This window comes from Poeciliopsis prolifica, unplaced genomic scaffold (genome assembly GCF_027474105.1).
Source record: "Poeciliopsis prolifica strain line A6 unplaced genomic scaffold, Auburn_PproV2 SCAFFOLD207, whole genome shotgun sequence".
NCBI lineage: Eukaryota > Metazoa > Chordata > Actinopteri > Cyprinodontiformes > Poeciliidae > Poeciliopsis > Poeciliopsis prolifica.
In genome coordinates this window covers 157,501-175,980 of record NW_026562582.1, presented here as the reverse complement: position 1 = coordinate 175,980, position 18,480 = coordinate 157,501, and the positions used below count along the sequence as shown (strand labels likewise).

At 46.3% G+C, this 18,480-nt stretch overlaps 1 protein-coding gene across 1 annotated transcript in view; it reads left to right on the top strand.

The window, feature by feature from the left end:
• Nucleotides 1-1,666: 1,666 nt before the first annotated feature.
• Nucleotides 1,667-18,480, top strand: part of LOC129356900 (receptor-type tyrosine-protein phosphatase mu-like) — a gene marked incomplete at its 5' end in the record, with an annotated part of 39,419 nt that continues 22,605 nt past the window's right edge. The window contains 4 exon segments of the mRNA XM_055026440.1: nt 1,667-1,791; nt 10,730-10,842; nt 11,063-11,137; nt 14,831-15,024. Of these exon segments, the coding sequence (XP_054882415.1) occupies nt 1,667-1,791; nt 10,730-10,842; nt 11,063-11,137; nt 14,831-15,024 (507 nt within the window).

Here is an 18,480-nt window from a genome sequence, read left to right as displayed (position 1 = left end):
ACCATATAAGGCCTAAGCTGGTCAATTTACACTGGCTGCCTGTTATGTATAGAATAGATTTTAAGATTCTTTTATTAACTTATGAAGTTTTAAATGGGTTAGCTCCCCCTTATCTTCAGGACCTTTTAAAATGTCTGTCAGGTTCTGTGTTTTTCTGTGTTTTAATTCTGAGTTTCTGTGTCCTGAGTTCTCCTCGTTGTCCTGTCTTCAACTTGATTGTTCCCAGGTGTGTCTTGTTCTCCTGATTACCCTCAGTGTATTTAGTCCCTCCTGTGTCCTTTGTTCCTCGTCGGGTCCTTGTCGTACATTTGTTGTCAGCCAGATTGTCGTTGTTGTTTTCTGTGCCGCCCTTAAGACCAGTTGCTACCGGTGTGAGCCCGGGCTTCTGCTCAGCCGTGCTGCCTGGCCGCGGACTACTGTTTGGACTGTTTTTGTGGATTATTTTTCATTAAATTACTCGCCATTCAACTTACCTGGGTCTCTAGCGTCTGCCTCACCACCTCCACCACCGTTTCATGACAATGTCAGTCTGTGTCCAGAACCCTCAGATCAAACAATCAGCTTTTACTTCCAGTCCCTCGGACCGACTAAGGAAAGGAGATCGGGATTTTTCTGTTGTTGCTCCTAATTTATGGAACAATTTGCCTTTTCAGATTAGATCTGCTAGCAGCCTGGATCATTTTAAATCGCTTCTCAAAATTCATTTTTATTCGTTGGCTTTTAACTGAAGCAATTTTTGATATTCTGTTTTTATCTATTTGTGTTACTGTTGTTCCTGTGCAGCACTTTGGTGCAGCTTTATACCTGTTTTAAAGTGCTATATAAATAAATTTGACATTGACATAAGAGGGATATCATTAACAGAAATTGCTAACAGGAATATCGCTAACAGCGATGTTGTGAACAGAGATCGCTAACAGTCGAACAGAAATAATGAAGGATCGTTTTCATTTGACTGGAATCACTGCAGGAACTGACAGGCAGTTCTACAGGACGCCTCGGTCTGGTCCCAAACCGGGGCCGCGTTCCTCCACTCCAAGAATTGTAAACGATCGATAACTAAAACTGCAACATCGATGTTGAACTTTATCCAACTGAAAGTTTACAAACAGTTGAGTAAATTAGCGCTTTAGAATTTACCTGGCAAATTAATTTAGGCGACCCTAAGTATGCTAAATTTCTTCAAAGCTAGCTGTACATCTCTTGTAAAAACTTAGCTCTGCTGTTTGCAGATTAGCAAGACGTGTCATGCTATGGGCTGATTCATGCATCTGTTATGGCCGCATAAACCAGAGGTAGTGCCTGAGGAACAGGAGGGGCCCAGTCAGCATCTTGACTGACTGGGGCCCAACAGAGAATCAGGGAACATCTTGGATGTCCAGTGGAGGAAGGGTTTCAGGTGCTGGAAGGACTGGGAGAACTGGTTGTGATGGAGGACAGAGCCCAGTGGAACTCCTCTGGCTCCAGATGACTAAATCAACGTCAGTTTGTTCCTTCAGCTCCTGGTTTTCTGTTCAGATCCAAGTTAGCTCTGCTTTCAGACTGTTTCCATCTCACACATTAACGCTGACCCCGCCCCCACCACTATCACCAGCCAATCAGCTTCGCGTCCCACACCACCAGCCAATCAATCCTCTGATATTTGAACTCATTTGTTCTTCTGTTGCTTTTTCTTTCAGACATTAATCTTTTTTCCTCTTTCTGTTTTTCTTTTTCTTTCCCTCCATTTCATCCCTCTGCTTCGCCCCCACCATTCAGACGAAGAAATTATCACTCCTACACTTACTACCTGTAAGTAACCTGTTTGACCTTTGACCCTAACAACACCTGAGTGTTTCCTGCCTGAAACTGTTCCCTACCAGAGACCTGATGTATTTTACAGAAACTATAATTTTCATTAAAATACAAATTAATTAAACTAATAGAGAAATAAATCAGCAGCCAATTAAACAGGTAGATCAATGAAAAACCAATAAAAGCTGAAAAAGTGTTGATCAATAATCAGACTGATCCTGATAATGAATATTTGCTGAGACAGAACTTACAGTGTAGCTGCAGGGGTCAGGGGTCGTTTCCATGGTTCCGTGCTGGATTCTGATGAGAAATCTGGTTCTGAAACAAACTTTGGTTCCATCAGAGGACCAGCGTCCTGATGGATCAGAACCACAGCAGAACCGGATCAGAACCACAGCAGAACCGGATCAGAACCACAGCAGAACCGGATCAGAACCACAGCAGAACCGGATCAGAACCACCAGACTTCTAGTTTAAACAGATCTCTGACTGCTGGTGTCATCTTTCTTTAACTGGACACCAACTCCATGTTTCTCATCACCAACACACCTCCTGCGTGTTTCTCTCGTGTGTGTGTGTGTGTGTGTGTGAGCAATGATCATTTGATCAGAGGGGTTTATTACAAGCAGCTAATTCTATTAACCCTGCATCACTGCACACACACACAGTAACACACACACAGTAACACACAGTAACACACACACACAGTAACACACACACAGTAACACACACAGTGTCTCCTTCCTTGCAGCTAACAGCTTGTGTTGCCTCTCATTAAATTAGCATAGATTAGCCTTGACATACAGTGTGTGTCCATGTTGAGTTGTTAAATCAATCATCCCCAACACCTTGCTGATGATGTCATGACACACACACCTGAACACACGCGCACACATGAATAGACTGTTTTCAGAAATCAGAGAACAATCCAAAGCTTTTCAGCAGCAGCTTCCTGGAAACCAGAGTTCAGCTCATGATCGGCCTGCCATTCTCTGTGGGGTCAGAGGTCAGGAGTCAGAGGCTACAGCTCTGCAGAATCTCAGACATGAATACGAAGACGCCTGATGGAGCGGGTCGCTCCATTGCTGCGATACGTCACAGCGTCCACCAATGTTCCCTCTAATTGTTCATGTGTCTGGGTGTACACACAAGCTTCCTGAACACACTGAGGACCACTGTGAGCATCATCAGGCACAAGTATCATAAATCTGGGATCATAGAAAGTTGCATGGCTTATTAAAAAAATCAAATTACATCAGCAATTTTCATTTGTTTGCTTTTAATTTAAGTGATTTGCTCAATTAAAATAATAAAGGAAAGAAAACATTGCTGTTCATGAGATGCATGCTATAAGTAAGAGTCCTGCTTCAGCCAGGGTGAGAAATGAGACATTACACCTTTCAGACATAAATGTTTGTTCATATTAAAACATTCACATTTTGCACAATGAAATGTTTTCTGTAGCTTGTGATGCAGTATAAATTCTTGTAAAATATTTAATGACAGTTTTTTTCATGTCTGCCCTTCTCACTTCTCCAGTGGTTGTTCACTTAGCCCAGGTTGATGGTCAGTCTGCTTCTTGCTTTATGTGCTTGAATTCAGCATATTGACTGTTAATGGCCTCCATAATCTGTGGGTGGAGGAGAATGGCCTCATACTTCTTTGCCAGTGTACAAATGTCTGCTTATCCATAGTCAAAAGTCTGAACTCAACATTTCAGTATCAAATGCAGACCATTCCTTTCATTTGATTTGATTCCATTTGATCTTAGAAGAAGTGCTTTTCTTTTTTTTTACTGTCTTGGTGAGTGGATGTCCCACTAGACATGATAAGGTGATGGCTTTCACGTTTCTTAACTCTACCGCTCTATTCTCACCTGCACGGCCATATGACCAAGGCACGTAACCCACGTAGCGAAAGTGAACCGTATCGTATCATTGGCTGGATTCCTGTCACTCACTGAGTTCGATCGCAAAGTAGTACGGAAAAAATTTATTGGTCCATAGTCAAAACTGATGTCTGAGCTCAATGTCCACTTTACGTTGGACTTTATTTTATGCGCTACATTTTCTTGTGCGCTGAGAATATGTGAGCAGAGCGCAGGCGCAGCTTAGAGGGAACGTTGGTGTCCACCATATTGAATGTTCCAGTAAGTTAATACAAGGAAATGGACTGAACTTCACAAAGCGCCGATCTACAAAGTATTTTAAATTCCTTCCTGTCACTGACACGTTCTCTCTCACACACTAATATATTTGGTAGTCAAAGAAAGCCCCAGCATTTTGATGTGATTATCGAGCAAAATGTTTTGATTTGATAGACATGATTCTGATCATTAGCTTTTATTTATATTGACATCGATGGACAGTCACATACTTTCACAGTATTTAATTCAAGAACATATTTACATGACTCCATAATTTAATGTACATTTGACATTTCAAGATATGAAGAAAAAATTGAATTTCCTTTTATTTTTAGATTTTCATTGTAAAGATAATAAACTTTGATCAATCAGTCATTGTAAAACACTGACTACATGTTTTTTATTACAGTGTGATATGTCAACTCTGCTATGGACAGCAAAGACAGAAAAAAAATCTAAGAGTAAATTATTGTCGTTAGAAACTGGAGTCTTGGCTTTGTGGGGTGTGTTTGTGGTGTGTTTGTGGTGTGTTTGTGCCGTTCTTCCACCAAAAGGAGCCAGGAGGTTGCTGCCTGGAGGGCGTGTTTCCTGCACACCTGCATGTAATCGCGTCAACTACTCGAGCGTCAGAGGAGCAGGCAGCCAGTTCTCCAGCCTGGAGCGTTTGCCTGATTCCCTCATGGGACCTTGGGAGTTACCCACACAGTTGCCCGAATCCCTCAGTCCGGTGACCAAAGACCACCTCAAGAAGATTCCTCTGGTTGTTCATCCATAACTGGCCAATACCCGCTCCTCCATCCTCCAGTCTGCCGATTACCTATTCGCCCTCCAACATACTGCCACCATCTCCCTGCAGTGACCTCCAAAGTCCCCAAATCATCAGAACCTGGACCGGACACCTCTAACCCACACAAGCAACCAAAGCTCCAGTGAACCAAGCAGTCCACCCCGGCAGAACATCCTCATCACACCCACCTCCGAAACAAAGACGATGCAGCTCCCGTGGTTCCACAGCAAGAAAACTCTCCACACACGTTCATAAAGATACTTGTATTTACCTGATTCTCATTCTCCTGTATGTGTTTTTGCATGTGGGTCAAGCAAGTTGATCCCAACCTGACAGAACACTCAGGCCAACACGCTGAGCCAGCTGAAGCACTGGGTCAGTTCAGGAGAACCATCGCTGAACAGCACACTCTTATTCAATGCCATGAATCAGCATTAAGAGTTATGGGTAACCAACATAGAGAAACTAACCAGCAATTGTTTGAATTGGCTAACCTTATACAAAGGACCCTTCACCAGGCTCCTGCTCCAGCTCCTGATCCCGTTCCGGCTCCTCTTGTCTGCTCCGTGTGTTCAGAAGTCTGTCCACCAATCCTGGAAAAATACTCAGGTGAAGTAAATGGCTGTGGTGGAATCCTCTTACAATGCTCCCTTGCATTCAATCACTCACCTTATAGTTTCTTTTATTATGGTGCTAAGATTTATTGTATAATTTCCTGACAGAAATGACTCTTGAATGGACTGAAGACAGATTTAAAGATCCGTCAGGTTTTAGCTGCACCTTTGATGAATTCCTCACTGAATTCAAGCAGACATTCAGTCAAAAGTCAGACAAGACATTAAATACAAGAAACTTTTTTTATCGTTTTTTTTCTCCAAAGAGTTTTTGTGGCGCTAGTGGCTCGTACTTTCAACAGCAGGCAGACAGGAAAGAGGGCGAGGAGAGGGGGGAAGACATGCGGCAAATGTCGCCGGGACCGGGAGTCGAACCCACGACGTCCGCGTCGAGGACTGAGGCCTCCAGACGTGGGGCGTGCTGACCCCTCTGCCACCACAGCACACCCTGAATACAGGAAACTTTTTGACAATAAAACAGGGACAGAGATCTGTGGCAGATTTTGCAGTGCATTTCAGCATTCGGGTGGAACGAATCCACTTTAAAGAGCATGTTTTTCCACGCCCTTAACAATTCTCTTAAAGACGAATTAGCACACTGAACCAACTTGTCTCAGTTGCTATTCGAAATAGAGAAAGAAATTAAGACAAAACTATAAGGAGTCCGTCAGTTAAAGTTACCTTCTCTCCTGGTCCATCTTCTTCTCAACTGCCCTCTCCTTCACAGACTCAGTCACATCCTGGATCTATGCAGACCGGTCGTACCCGGTGGTCACTGGAAGAGCGACAGAAAAGAATGAATTCTCTCTTGTGCCTGGATTGTGGATCCTCTGGCCACTTCATCACTTGTCCCCAGCCCACCAGTAGAAAGGAGGAGGCTGGCAGGCCAGTTGAGAAAAGACCAGACTTCTCCTCGACTTCTCCCCGCGACACTATTCAACAACCATTGCCTCAGTCTGTCTGTGTTGCTTGATTCGGATTGCGAACAGTCTCATTGATTCAGCCATTGTATAGCAGATGTCACTCGAAACTATTCAACTCCTGACTCTTCTCTGCATAACCGCCTTGGATGGTAAATCTTTGGCTAAATCACTCACATGACTAAACCGCTACAGTTACTTATTTCCAGCAATCATTGGGAACTGATCTCATTCTACATTTTCCCCACAATTAATTCTTCCTTAGTTCTAAGTTTATGTGGGTTGCAAAAACATAATCCCCACATCAACTGCTCTGAGCTGCACTTCGAATCTTGGTCACACGAATGTCATTCTTCTTGTCTCCGCTCTGCAGTTCCACCAAGTCCACCACCTGCCGTTCATCAGGAGACTGATCCACCTGATTTAAATCTCATCCCCCCGATTATCACTATCTGGCTCCCGTCTTCAGCAAATCAAAGGCTCTCTCACTTCCACCCCGTCGCCCTTACTGCACAATCGACCTTCTGCCTGGCGCTCCATTACCTTCGTGTCGCCTACATAACATTTCATGACCTGAACATGAGGCAATGGAAGAATCAAGGATTCCCTGGCATCATCCATCCTTCCTCTTCTCCCTTAGGGGCGCAGCTCTTTTTTGTGGGGAAGAAAGATGGCTCCTTCAGACCTTGTATTGATTATAGAGGTCTAAATTAAATAACCATTAAGAATAAATATCCCTTACCTCTTCTTTCTTCAGCATTAGAAGCTGTTCGTGGTGCAACTGTTTTTTCAAAGCTCGACTTACACAACGCTTACCACCTGCTCCGCATCCGCCAGGGGGATGAGTGGAAAACCACATTCTAAACTCACACAGCTTACTTTGAATACTTGGTCATGCCGTTCGCTCTCTCCAACACTGCAACATTTTTTCAAGCCCTGGTTAATGATGTTCTCCGAGACTTCTTAAACATTTTCGTATTCGTCTATTTGGATGATATTGTCATCTATTCAAAAATATCACAGGACACAAGAAACATGTCCATCTGGTTCTACAACACCTCCTTGAAAACAAACTCTATGCAAAAGCTGAGAAATGTGAGTTCCATCAGCCATCTGTAACTCCTGGGTTTCATCCTTGAGGATGGACGGGTAAGGCCTACTTCAGAAAAGATACAAGCAGTATTGGATTGGCCGGTTCCTCGGACTTGCAAACAGTTAGAGATTTCTGGTGTTTGCCAATTTTTACCAACGTTTTATACGTGACTACAGCCAAAGAGCACTGCCTCTCACATCTCTGACATCCACCAAAACTCCCTTCAAATGGTCAGCTGAAGCTGACACGGCATTTCTCCATCTCAATTCTCTTTACACTTGCTCCGGTTCTCATCCAACCTGACCCCAACAACTAGCTTATTGTTGAAGTGGACGCTTCAGAAAAGTTCCTCCCTCTGTCCGAGCCCATCTCATCCATTGGATTCACACCGCCAAGTTCTCTGCTTATCCCAGTACAAGACGCACCGTAGCCTTAATTAATCGTCGTTTCTGGTGGCCATCTGTTCACAGGGACGTAAAGGAATACGTACTTACCTTTTCTACCTGTGCTCATAAGTCATCTCATCACCCCCAGCTGGTCTTCTTCAGCTGGAGATTGAAGAAGACCAGCTTCTCCAACTGTGTGTCCATGAATTCATTGACTGTGTGTGAAGGTCCTCACAGCAAAACGCGTGAAAGTGTGTGATTTTTTTAGACAGTAGGTGTATCAGCAGTAATCCATACACGTTGTCTTTTTAGGCGAAGATACCAAATCGACCCTGGTCACATATCGCAATCGACTTCGTTACTAGATTTCCCGTCTCAAGAGCTATGACCATTATTTTCACAATTATTGACCGTTTTTCCAAGACCTGCCATCTGATCCCTTTCAGGAAACTCCACAGCCTGTCAAACAGCGCAGCTATTCGTCAAGCATGTTTTCCGGTTACATGGAATCCATCAAGAAATCCTTCCTGACTGATGACCTCAGGTCACATCGCAGGTTTGAAAATATTTCTATTGATCCCTAGAAGCAAAGGTTACATTTGTGTTGCTTAGGTCACTTTAGTGTGACCTAAGCAACACTCTCAGGGCTGAGAGTCACTCAGCTAACCCTAACCCTAACGGACCAAACCCGTGTTTTAAATCGAGCTTTAAGATAATGTATCAAACCTCAGGCGCAAAATGAAATGTACTACAGAAATATGAAGCATTAAACTCACCTTTGGGTTAGCGTTCGCCTCCATAGTCGCCAGCCTCCGTGATGCTGGTATTTTCTCTATGACGTGGCGTCTTGTGATTGGCTGGGTGTTGGAATCTGACGTCCATTGCGCATGTCTGTGACCTGAAGTAACCTTGCCATTTTTAACAGCGAATTTTTAGACGTTGAATTTTTAACAGCGAATTTTTAGACGTTGAATTTTTAACAGTGAATTTTTTAGACGTTGAATTTTTAACAGTGAATTTTTTATCACTGAATTTTTTTACGTTGAAAATTCAGAGGCATTTTTTATTCAAATCCTGATGGCACATATTTACTTCCATAACTTCGGACCAGTTTGGCTACATAGGGAATATTTCTGGCTGCAAAGTCAAGTAATTCTGCTCTGTCATCCTTACCTGTGAAAGGTAAAGCCAGTGAACCCAGTTTGAATTGTTAAACGGTTGAAACAAGTCCACAGGGCTTGGGGAGCTCCATCGCTCTACAGCCACACACGATAGGACTCAGCGCTCAATATGTCATCTGCGTATTCATGTCTATGTGCAGAAATCCTGGGGCTGTTAGCAGGGAACACTGCCTCCTGGTGGTCAGGAGGATGCAGCTGCTGGAGGGCAGAAGTGTTTGCTTCATTCTGAGCTGCTAGCTGCTTTAGGAGTCTCATGATCAGAACCGGTTCAGAACCACACGCACACGTGGATCTGAAGGACTTTCTGCTAGCTTGAGCGGAAACATGGAGGTACCATCAGCACAGAGAGACACCTATTCCAGACCCAGGATGCAACGCCAAGGTCATGTTGGACACTGTCCCATCGTCTCCTGGTCTCAGCTCCACCTCCTGGTTCCGAGCCTCTGACCTCCAGCCCAGGTTCTTGGTTCTGGTTTCAGCGACTGCCCGGGGATCAGCATCTGCTAAAGTGAGAAACCACTAAATCCGCGAGTCTGGACAACCCGGGAAACAATCACACGATGGTGTCCATCAGCTCCATCCAGCTCTCCCTGGGTTTAGCCTGATCTCAGGTGTCAGAGCCTCTGTGCTTCATTGCGTTGGTGTTTTTTATCAGATGTCTTTGTGTGGATTGTCTCTGAGCCGCGGCAGCAGGCCGATGCGCCTGCTGGTGTTTTGGGAGAGGAGCAAACGAAGAGCTGTTGTTGCTGTTTTGTGTTGGGCTCTGAATCAGAGAAGAAGAGCAAGTGAGACATGAGGGGGTGAAGGGCAGCGCCTTGCCTGGGGGTTCTTTCAGCGTCCTCCATGTTGACACGGCACACACGCCGTGCTGCGTCTTTAAAAGCCTGCTCTGCTATTTCTATATCTGCTCTCAGGTCGGGGTTAAATTCTGTGAGCAATCGGACAAATGGATTTTCTTTCCTTAGAATAGAAAGAGAGAAACAAGCAGAGAGAAGGCAGGACGAGGAAACATGCTTTCATCTGCAGCGGCTCTGCAACACCGAACAGAGTTAAAGGGAGGCAGCTTCTTCAGGTCCATCAGAACCACCAGAACCTGGAGAGGTCCACCAGATCCACCAGGAGAACCCTCCTTGGAGTACCAGACTGCAATCGGTTCAATCCAAACTGAGTTGTTGCTCTTCAGAACATTTCACAGAACCTGGAACCCATCTGGGTTTGGTTCTGCTAAAGAGAATCCATGAAGCCCGATTGTTGATGACAGACACAGAAAAGCAGGCTGGGTTCTACTCACCGCTTATCCAGAACATTCCACATTAACACACCCACAGAGCGGCTGATTCAACTGGACCGAACCAGATCAGAATCACATTAGAACCATTAAGTTCTGCTGTGCTGCTTGACTTTTTCCTGATTTTAGTTTGATTTAATCTGGATCCAACTGGTTCTACTATTCTAATTAGATAAGTAGAACTAATGAGTAATAAATGGACCCTAAGGGGTCTACTGGTCCTAATTGTTTCTACTGGTCCTTCTGGCTCGACTGGGTCTAATGAAGCTGGATTCTGTTCGAGGCTTATTTTAGTGACATTTCTCTCTTTATTTACTGATCAGCTCACATTTATTGAACATCAAGTCCAAACAGCTCCCTCTGGTGGAAGAGTCCAGAGTTAGTGGTTCCAAGGGCTCAGTTGGTTTTGGCTGATCTGATGGATCCTCATGTAGTGGTCCATCTGGGTCCATCTGGGTCCATCTGGGTCCATCTGGGTCTCAACAGAGACTCATGTCAGCCCTATCGCCTTTGTCTGCAGGAAGTTGGCCAAGAAAAGGAAGGAAACGCTGAGCTCCAGACAGGAAATGACTCTGATGGTGAACAGCTCCCAACACACAGCCATGGTGGACACACACACTCTGAACGGCCGCAGTGAGTCCACACACACACACATGCACACACACACGCATACACACGCACTCTGTCCAATGGGCATAAGTCTGACCAGAAGCTTGGTGGACAGATGGGGACATGATCTGAAGCGCTCATGTCAACATCCTGTAGGCGGAGTCATGTGGGCGGAGTCACGCTATAGCGGCATCATCATGTGGGCGGGGTCATGGTGTTCATAAATTCTGCTCTGTTTTTGCAGCCATGTCGTCTCCGTCTTCTTTCACCCTGAAGACAAACACCATCAGCACCTCCGTCCCCAACTCCTACTACCAAGGTAATCTTCATAGCAAGACGTATTGACAGTGAATGCATCATACTGACAGTGAATGCATCATACTACTGACAGTGAATGCATCATACTGACAGACGGCAGCAGAGCCGTCATTCGGTGCAGTTTTATGACTCATCGGTGAAAATGATGAACTTTCAGCTGAATTTACTGAAATTCCTCTGCGATTCGGCCACCAGCCAGACCCACGACGCTCAGTAGCGCTGTGGTCCACTGACTCGTCTCTTTGTCCTGTCTTTCTCTCTGTCTGTCTGCTGCTCTTGTGTCCTGATGGTAGAACCATTCGTACCGACAGCCATCTTGGGTGAGACTCTCTTCCTTGTTTTCTCTGCAGGAGGTTAAAGTTCAGGTTTAGTGTAGACAGACCAGAAGAAGACAGGCAGACAGACAGACAGGAAGTGGACCGGCAGGTGAAGGGAGAGGACGGACAGAAAGAGAGACAGGGATTCTCTGGCTTCCATCCATTCATGCTTGATTGTTCAGCTGCTTTTGTTTAGTTTTTCTTCTGTTTATTTGATTTCAGTTCTGCCATCTTTACTGTTTTTTTCTCCAACAGTTGTGCTTTTACTTTTGAACTTGAATTAAATTCCTTCATGTTTTTCTTTGGTTGAATAGACTCAGTTTGTTTCGTTTTGTTTTATTTGCAATTCAGAATCATTTTTTCTAGCTCCTTGGTTTTCACCCCGTTTTCTTGTTTGGTGATTAAAACGATGGTGGGCTTCACTCCATCCCCACATCCACAACATTCCTGCGTGTCGTGTTGACGTCACGTCTGTTTGTGACCTTCAACCTTTGCATGGACACAACACGCTCTGGTGGACTTTGGGAGTGGGAATAACACGGGAGCTTTTTTACTTACTCATCTTCAGCGTAAAATCTGAATAAACTGAGAATAATAAACTAATGGCGCTCACTAACCTGTGATATTTTCTAGCAAATGTCAGCACTCGGTTTGAGTTTTGACCAGTCTTTCTGTTTGACTTGTCTGATTTAAAGAACCTCTAGTTACCACAGGAGTCTGTCAGTAGTTGGCTCTACACGTTCATAGCTTCAGTCCAGGACACAGCGATAGTTTGAACAGAAACCATGGCTTTCACTGTCCACCATGATCGCACTGTGTTTAATCAGATGGAACTCCCATTGGCCCCAGCCAAACATCCCAAACACCTTCAGGACATCCAGAGTCCTCCTAGCCTGTTGAGTCATTATTCGACCCACTTCATGGAGACGTTGCCAGCACCGATTTCCAAGCAGGACCCCAAACTGAAGCTTTCAGTATGCAATCTTCTATGGTCTTTCATGCTCCAGTAAACTAGCGGAGGAGCGTCCTGCTTTGCATACGCTCCAGAAACCACCAAGTGCTCTGGATGATTCTAGTGCCCCATAAGGGTCTTTGTTCAGTGTGAGGGGTCCTCCAGCATCTGGGAAGTCCTGTGATCAGTTTCATCCAGACAATAAGGGTCCTCTGATGGACAACGCTCAAAGACATTTCTTAGTAGCAATTAATGTCTCCTATTTCCTGTTGAAAACAAAATACTCCTCTCTGACCTAAAATAGCCCCAATATGCCTCAGCTAAAATCTCGGATACGTCAGTGTACATGCAGGCAATAGAAACTCTGCTTAGCTAGCTAGAGGAGCAGAAATCCGAGGAACAGGACATTAGCCTGGTTAGCTAGGTTGGTCATGTTACCTAAGTTAGGAAAGTCAGCTAGATTGGCTAGGTTACTCAGGTCAGCTAGGTTAGCTAGATCGGAGTTAGCTATCCTCTGTTAGAAGGGCTCAGGGTACTGGGCAGTGTGTGGTACTAGCTGTGTTACCAGCTAGCTAAAAGCTAAAGTTGTTGCTCTCATCTCGTGTCTCCTCTGTTCTTCTTCTCTTCTTTCCGTCTCTGTGTAAAGTGCCCATTAATGGTAAGTGGTTGAACTTGGGGCTGAGTAGGGGGGCTCGTGTTTGGGGGTGTCACCACTTCGCATGGAGCCACACCCATTACCTGCTGTGATGTCATCATTAGTATGGCAGAGCTTCATTTGTACCCTGTCATGATGTCACAACCCAAGCCCCTCCCATCATTCTGTATTTAATCAATCAGCTCATTTGATGTCTTCTGATTGGTTGTTTGATCCATTCAATCACCAGCCACCACCTCCATCACCTGGTCCATCTTCCTCACCTTGGCTGGTTGAACTGTTCAGGTAGAGAGCTTCTGATTGGTCAGTCAGCCCCCAGGCTAGCCAATAAGAACAGCTAGAGAGTGTAGTGGCAGCTGTGTCCGCCGTGTCTCTGCTGAAACGTTCCTGCCAGAGCTCTGGACGGGGTTAGCTCTGAGGTCCACTTTACGACCAAGGTTTGTTCTTTTCCAGGACTCTGAACGCCGCTCTGTTCACACTGCCGCTCCAAGAACCCAAACTGTTCTGGACCGGTTCACACAGGCAGAACCAGGCCGTTCTGGACTGGTCCAGTTTTACTCTTTGTACTGGACCATACCGGATCTGGACCGGATGTAGACCAGTACCCTTACTGGGACTAAAGCTGGGATCTTTGGCCGCAGTGTGAAAAGGGTCCATCATCATCATCTCCAGGAGACATGTAATATGATGTCATGTGATGTCATTCATCTGTGTTGTCGTGGTAACAGTCTTGTAGGAGTGGATGTGGACCAGACCTTGGTTCTGGACAGACTCAGCGCAGACTGGTTTCTCTAAATGAAGCTCACTCGCTCCATACTTTAACCAGACCACATTTGACTCTCTAATCAGACCATTTAACACGTGGAAGGTTTCTCACAGAACAAAGGAGCTTGACAGAACAGAGAAAAGAGAAGCACAGCAGCTGAAGTTCTGGTTCCAGTAGAACCGAGTCTACCTGACCCAGATGTGGGAAACACACCCCAAATTGGTTTGGAAATAAAACAAATTCAGAAACTCAGGCTTCAGTCACAACCACAAAGGAGAACAGTTTGAAGCTTCTTGGTAGGAAAAACAGCAACAGACAAAGTCATTAGAGAAACTCTGTGGTCCAGAAGGAGCATCAGGGTTTGAACAGGACCTACAGGGTTTGGGATTAGGGATTAGGATTAGGGATTAGGGTAGGCCTCTCTTTGTAGGCAGGATGAGAGACTGCAGTCAGATTCTGACTATCTGGGAAACTGAGAAGGTTGGTGTAGATGAGCCAGCTTCAGGACCTCCTGGAGGGTTTGATGGTCTGGACCAAAGCCGTCAAGTGATCAGGAGTCACAGAGAGGTGAGTCTCAGGGTGATCCAGTCTGGAACGAAACCCGAAGGTTCTCCAGGTCCTGCAGGGTTGTTGGTCCTGGAAGTGAAGCTCTGAGGTCTTTCTGTGGAGAGGACATGTGGTTTGTGTCTCCTGAAGGAAAGTCCAGTCAGTAGAGATGTCTTCTCAGGAGCGGATGGACCTCTAGAGGTTCTCCTGGTTCTGTGCGGAACAGACTCCATCAATGTTCACCCAATCAGAGTCTGTCCAGAACAAAGCTTCAGCATCAGATTTTGTGTCTCAGATCATCTTCAGTACCCGGCCTTCAGACTGAACCGTCTAGTTCTGCTGGATCATTAGAAAAGAACAGATTCTGGTTCTATCTGGGTCAGCTTGGTCCGGTCCATACATGCCTACGGTGTCCTGTTATCCCCAGTCTGATCCGCCCGTCTTCTGTTCCTCTGCAGACGACAGCAGCCACACCATGACCAGTGAAACCAGCAGCCTGGTCCAGTCCCACTACAAGCAGCGGGAGGCGGAGCGGGAAGCGCTGCCCTACCAGACGGGTCAGCTGCACCCGGCCATCCGGGTCGCCGACCTGCTGCAGCATATCACCCAGATGAAGTGTGCCGAGGGCTACGGGTTCAAGGAGGAGTACGAGGTGAGAACATGAACAGCTGACCTCAAACGGATCAGAACCGGTGGGGCTCTGCTTGGCCCTGGTGGAACGGTTCCTAAACCAGAGTCAGAACCAAAACCTGCTCCGGTTCTCCTAGTTTACCATCACTCCTCATAGAACTAAAACTAAAGGAAGATGCTTGTGTAAAGGAGCCTGAGGCCAGGGTCGGCAGGGGAACCAGAACCGACCCAGGGCGTCTAATGGACCGGCCCAGGTTCACACCCTGCCACCATGCATCCATTGCTCAGGTCTGGTTTTGAGCCCTCTCTGACATTTAGGTCCAGCTTCAGTTCTGGTCCGGTCCATTCTCAGTCCTCTGGGTTCCCTGGCTGCAGACCACACCTTGTGAGTCCATGGAGTCCAGTTCTAGTTCTGCTCTGAACAAACTAGATCCTCTCTGTCCAAGACCGACAGTTTCTGATTGGCTGATCCGATCATCGATCAACAATATCAATCCGTCACCAGTCCAAGAACCAATCAGAGTCCTCCCTGAATGATCTGATCATCTGCTGAGAGGAAGGTCATCAGTGATGATTAGTCTGGAGGTTCTGGAGGTTCTGGAGGAGGTGCAGTAAAAACAGAAACCACAGAAAATCCTTCCAATAATGTTCTGTAAAAGCTTCAGGTTGGAGCTTCTCAACATCTGTGTGTGTGTGTGTGTGTGTGTGTGTGTGTGTGTGTGTGTGTGTGTGTGTGTGTGTGTGTTGTGTGTGTGTGTTTTATCCATTTTAACAGGAGAAACTTACTAATGGATGTTACTTACCTGAACACACACACACACAGACATACATTATAGATCTTCCCTGGAGCTAATGGGCCCAAGCAGGAATGGCTTAGTGTGTGTGTGTGTGTGTGTGTGTGTGTGTGTGTGTGTGTGTGTGTGTGTGTGTGTGTGTGTGTGTGTGTGTGTGTGTGTGTGTGTGTCAGAGCAGTGTGCTTGCGGGCTGCCCTCAGGGCTGATCCATTATACATACTGAATACACACTCAGAGTTTTCACTCTCCATTTGGAGAAAGTTATCAGAAAGGAGTTCTGTTCTGGTTCTGTTCTGGTTTTGTTCTGGTTCTGTTCTGGTTTTGTTCTGGTTCTGTTCTGGTTCTGTTCTGGTTTTGTTCTGGTTCTGTTCTGGTTTTGTTCTGGTTCTGTTCTGGTTTTGTTCTGGTTCTGTTCTGGTTCTGTTCTGGTTTTGTTCTGGTTTTGTTCTGGTTCTGTTCTGGTTCTGTTCTGGTTCTGTTATAGTTTTGTTCTGGTTCTGTTATGGTTTTGTTCTGGTTCTGTTCTGGTTCTGTTCTGACCCGGTCTCTAGCCAGAATAGCTTCCAATTCACGTGTGTCCACACCAGTAGGTGCTGTGAGCTGGTTCTGATCCAAATCAGGGTATATTCATTGCATAAACTGAGCTCAGGTCCGATTCAAAGGCAACAAGACGTCTGCTCCAATCTTCAGAACCAAAAGCTGGACCCAAACCGGTTTTAGAACCAGAACCAGGAAAGGAAGCATGGCTGCAGCAATGATCCAGGCTGTGGAGAACAGGACTGGTTCTGGATTCCTCTGGGTTCATAGCAGTACAGGTAAAAAGGGACCCATCAGACGGGTCAGGACAGGGTCCCAGATGAGCCCCTAGCACAACCACAGGTCCGGTACCAGGCCCGCGGACTTTGTGTCGGTGGGCTCCTGATGAAGAGTACCGAGATCTTCATCCACGGTGGACTAGAAGGTCTGCGTCAGGATCGGACCGAGCTCAAGGATCCTAACCCTCAGTGGGGCCTCAACGTTGGATACACTACTCTGGTTCTGTTCGTCTTGTGAGACGAACAGAACCAGAGTCTTGTGAAGATGTCTTGTGACGGGCCGGATGTCTCAGTCTCAAGTGAAATCCGACTTTTCGCCCAGATTTTCAGAGCCATTCTGTGAAGTGAGTGATGATTGGTTGATGGTTGAAGTGAGTGATGATTGGTTGATGGTTGAAGCGAGTGATGATTGGTTGATGGTTGAAGCGAGTGATGATTGGTTGATGGTTGAAGCGAGTGATGATTGGTTGATGGTTGAAGCGAGTGATGATTGGTTGATGGTTGAAGCGAGTGATGATTGGTTGATGGTTGAAGCGAGTGATGATTGGTTGATGGTTGAAGCGAGTGATGATTGGTTGATGGTTGAAGCGAGTGATGATTGGTTGATGGAGTGCGGTGAGACGGCCGCCCCACTCATTACTCTTGTCTCCCTGATCCCTCCATGCTGATTGGACAGCTCAATGAGGTAAGATGCCTTCCTGGTTTTCTGTGTTTCTGTTGTAGATTCAGGTTTAGCTAGCACCTCTGTTAGCACTCTGCTAGCCTAGCTCCACCAGGCCTGTTTGTTTATCTGTATTGCACACCAGTCTCCAGGACAACCTCTGTGTCTGATTCAGGGGACGGTTCCTGGAAGACATTGGGTTGGGGTTAGTGCTGGTAGCATGGGTGTTAATGGGGGAAACCAGCATCACACCCACTAGTCAGCACCAACGTACCAGCATGGAACTGGGTTCTTATGCAGACTAGTGACAGAACTGGAAAGAGTGGATTTACATGGCAACCAGCAGAAGGGATCTGGTTTCCAGTAGCAGGATCGTAGTGGGTACCCCGTAAGTGGAGGCTATCGCTCTAGAGTTGCTGACTGTGTGAACGTTGCTGCATGCTTCCCTCTTTGTGTCTCTCCCCATTTCCTGTCTACTGACTGCCAGTAAAGGAAAACCAGTGACGGCTGCCCCGATGCTGGAACCATTGGGTCGTTGAGGAACCCCAAAGATCCAATCCACCCGTGTTGGAAACAGTCCAACATCCAAAGATCTCACAGGGACTGGGCATCCTCACTGATGCAATGATTCTAACAGCTGTTCACTGGGACATCCGTCTCCTCCACCCGCCCTCATGCAGACCCCGTCCTCCCCGTGACCCATGACCCCTGTGTGCCTCCATCAGTGCTGCTAATGCTCATCCTCTGTGCATGTTGACTTTCCCTCTGACTGTCAGATGCTCCAGTAGCTGCTTGCAGAGAGTATCACTCCACTACTGATGCCCCCTGGTGGCCAGTTTGTGAATCTGATCATTTCCATCCCATCACTGGTCTGCATGAGGACCCAGTTACATTCTAATGGGAGTTGAACTGGTTCTGTCAGTGTCCAGTGGTGGCTGGAGCCAGATGAGTGGACTGGTGTCAGATTGTCTGCTTATTCTTATTTTCACAGAAACTTTGGGTTTTGTGTGTGAGGGTGGCAGCTGTGCTCCCAGCGCCTGAGGAGTACAGAGACTTCTAGATAGTTCTGTTGCACCACCAGCAGACCCTCCTGCTCCAGGACTCGGTTCAGTAGGAGGTTTCAGCAGCGCCACCGCTGGCGCCGCTCCAGTCCTCTTTTCACCCAGGTCCAAATGGTCCTGTCCAGCCAGGTTCTGGGTCTGGTCCAT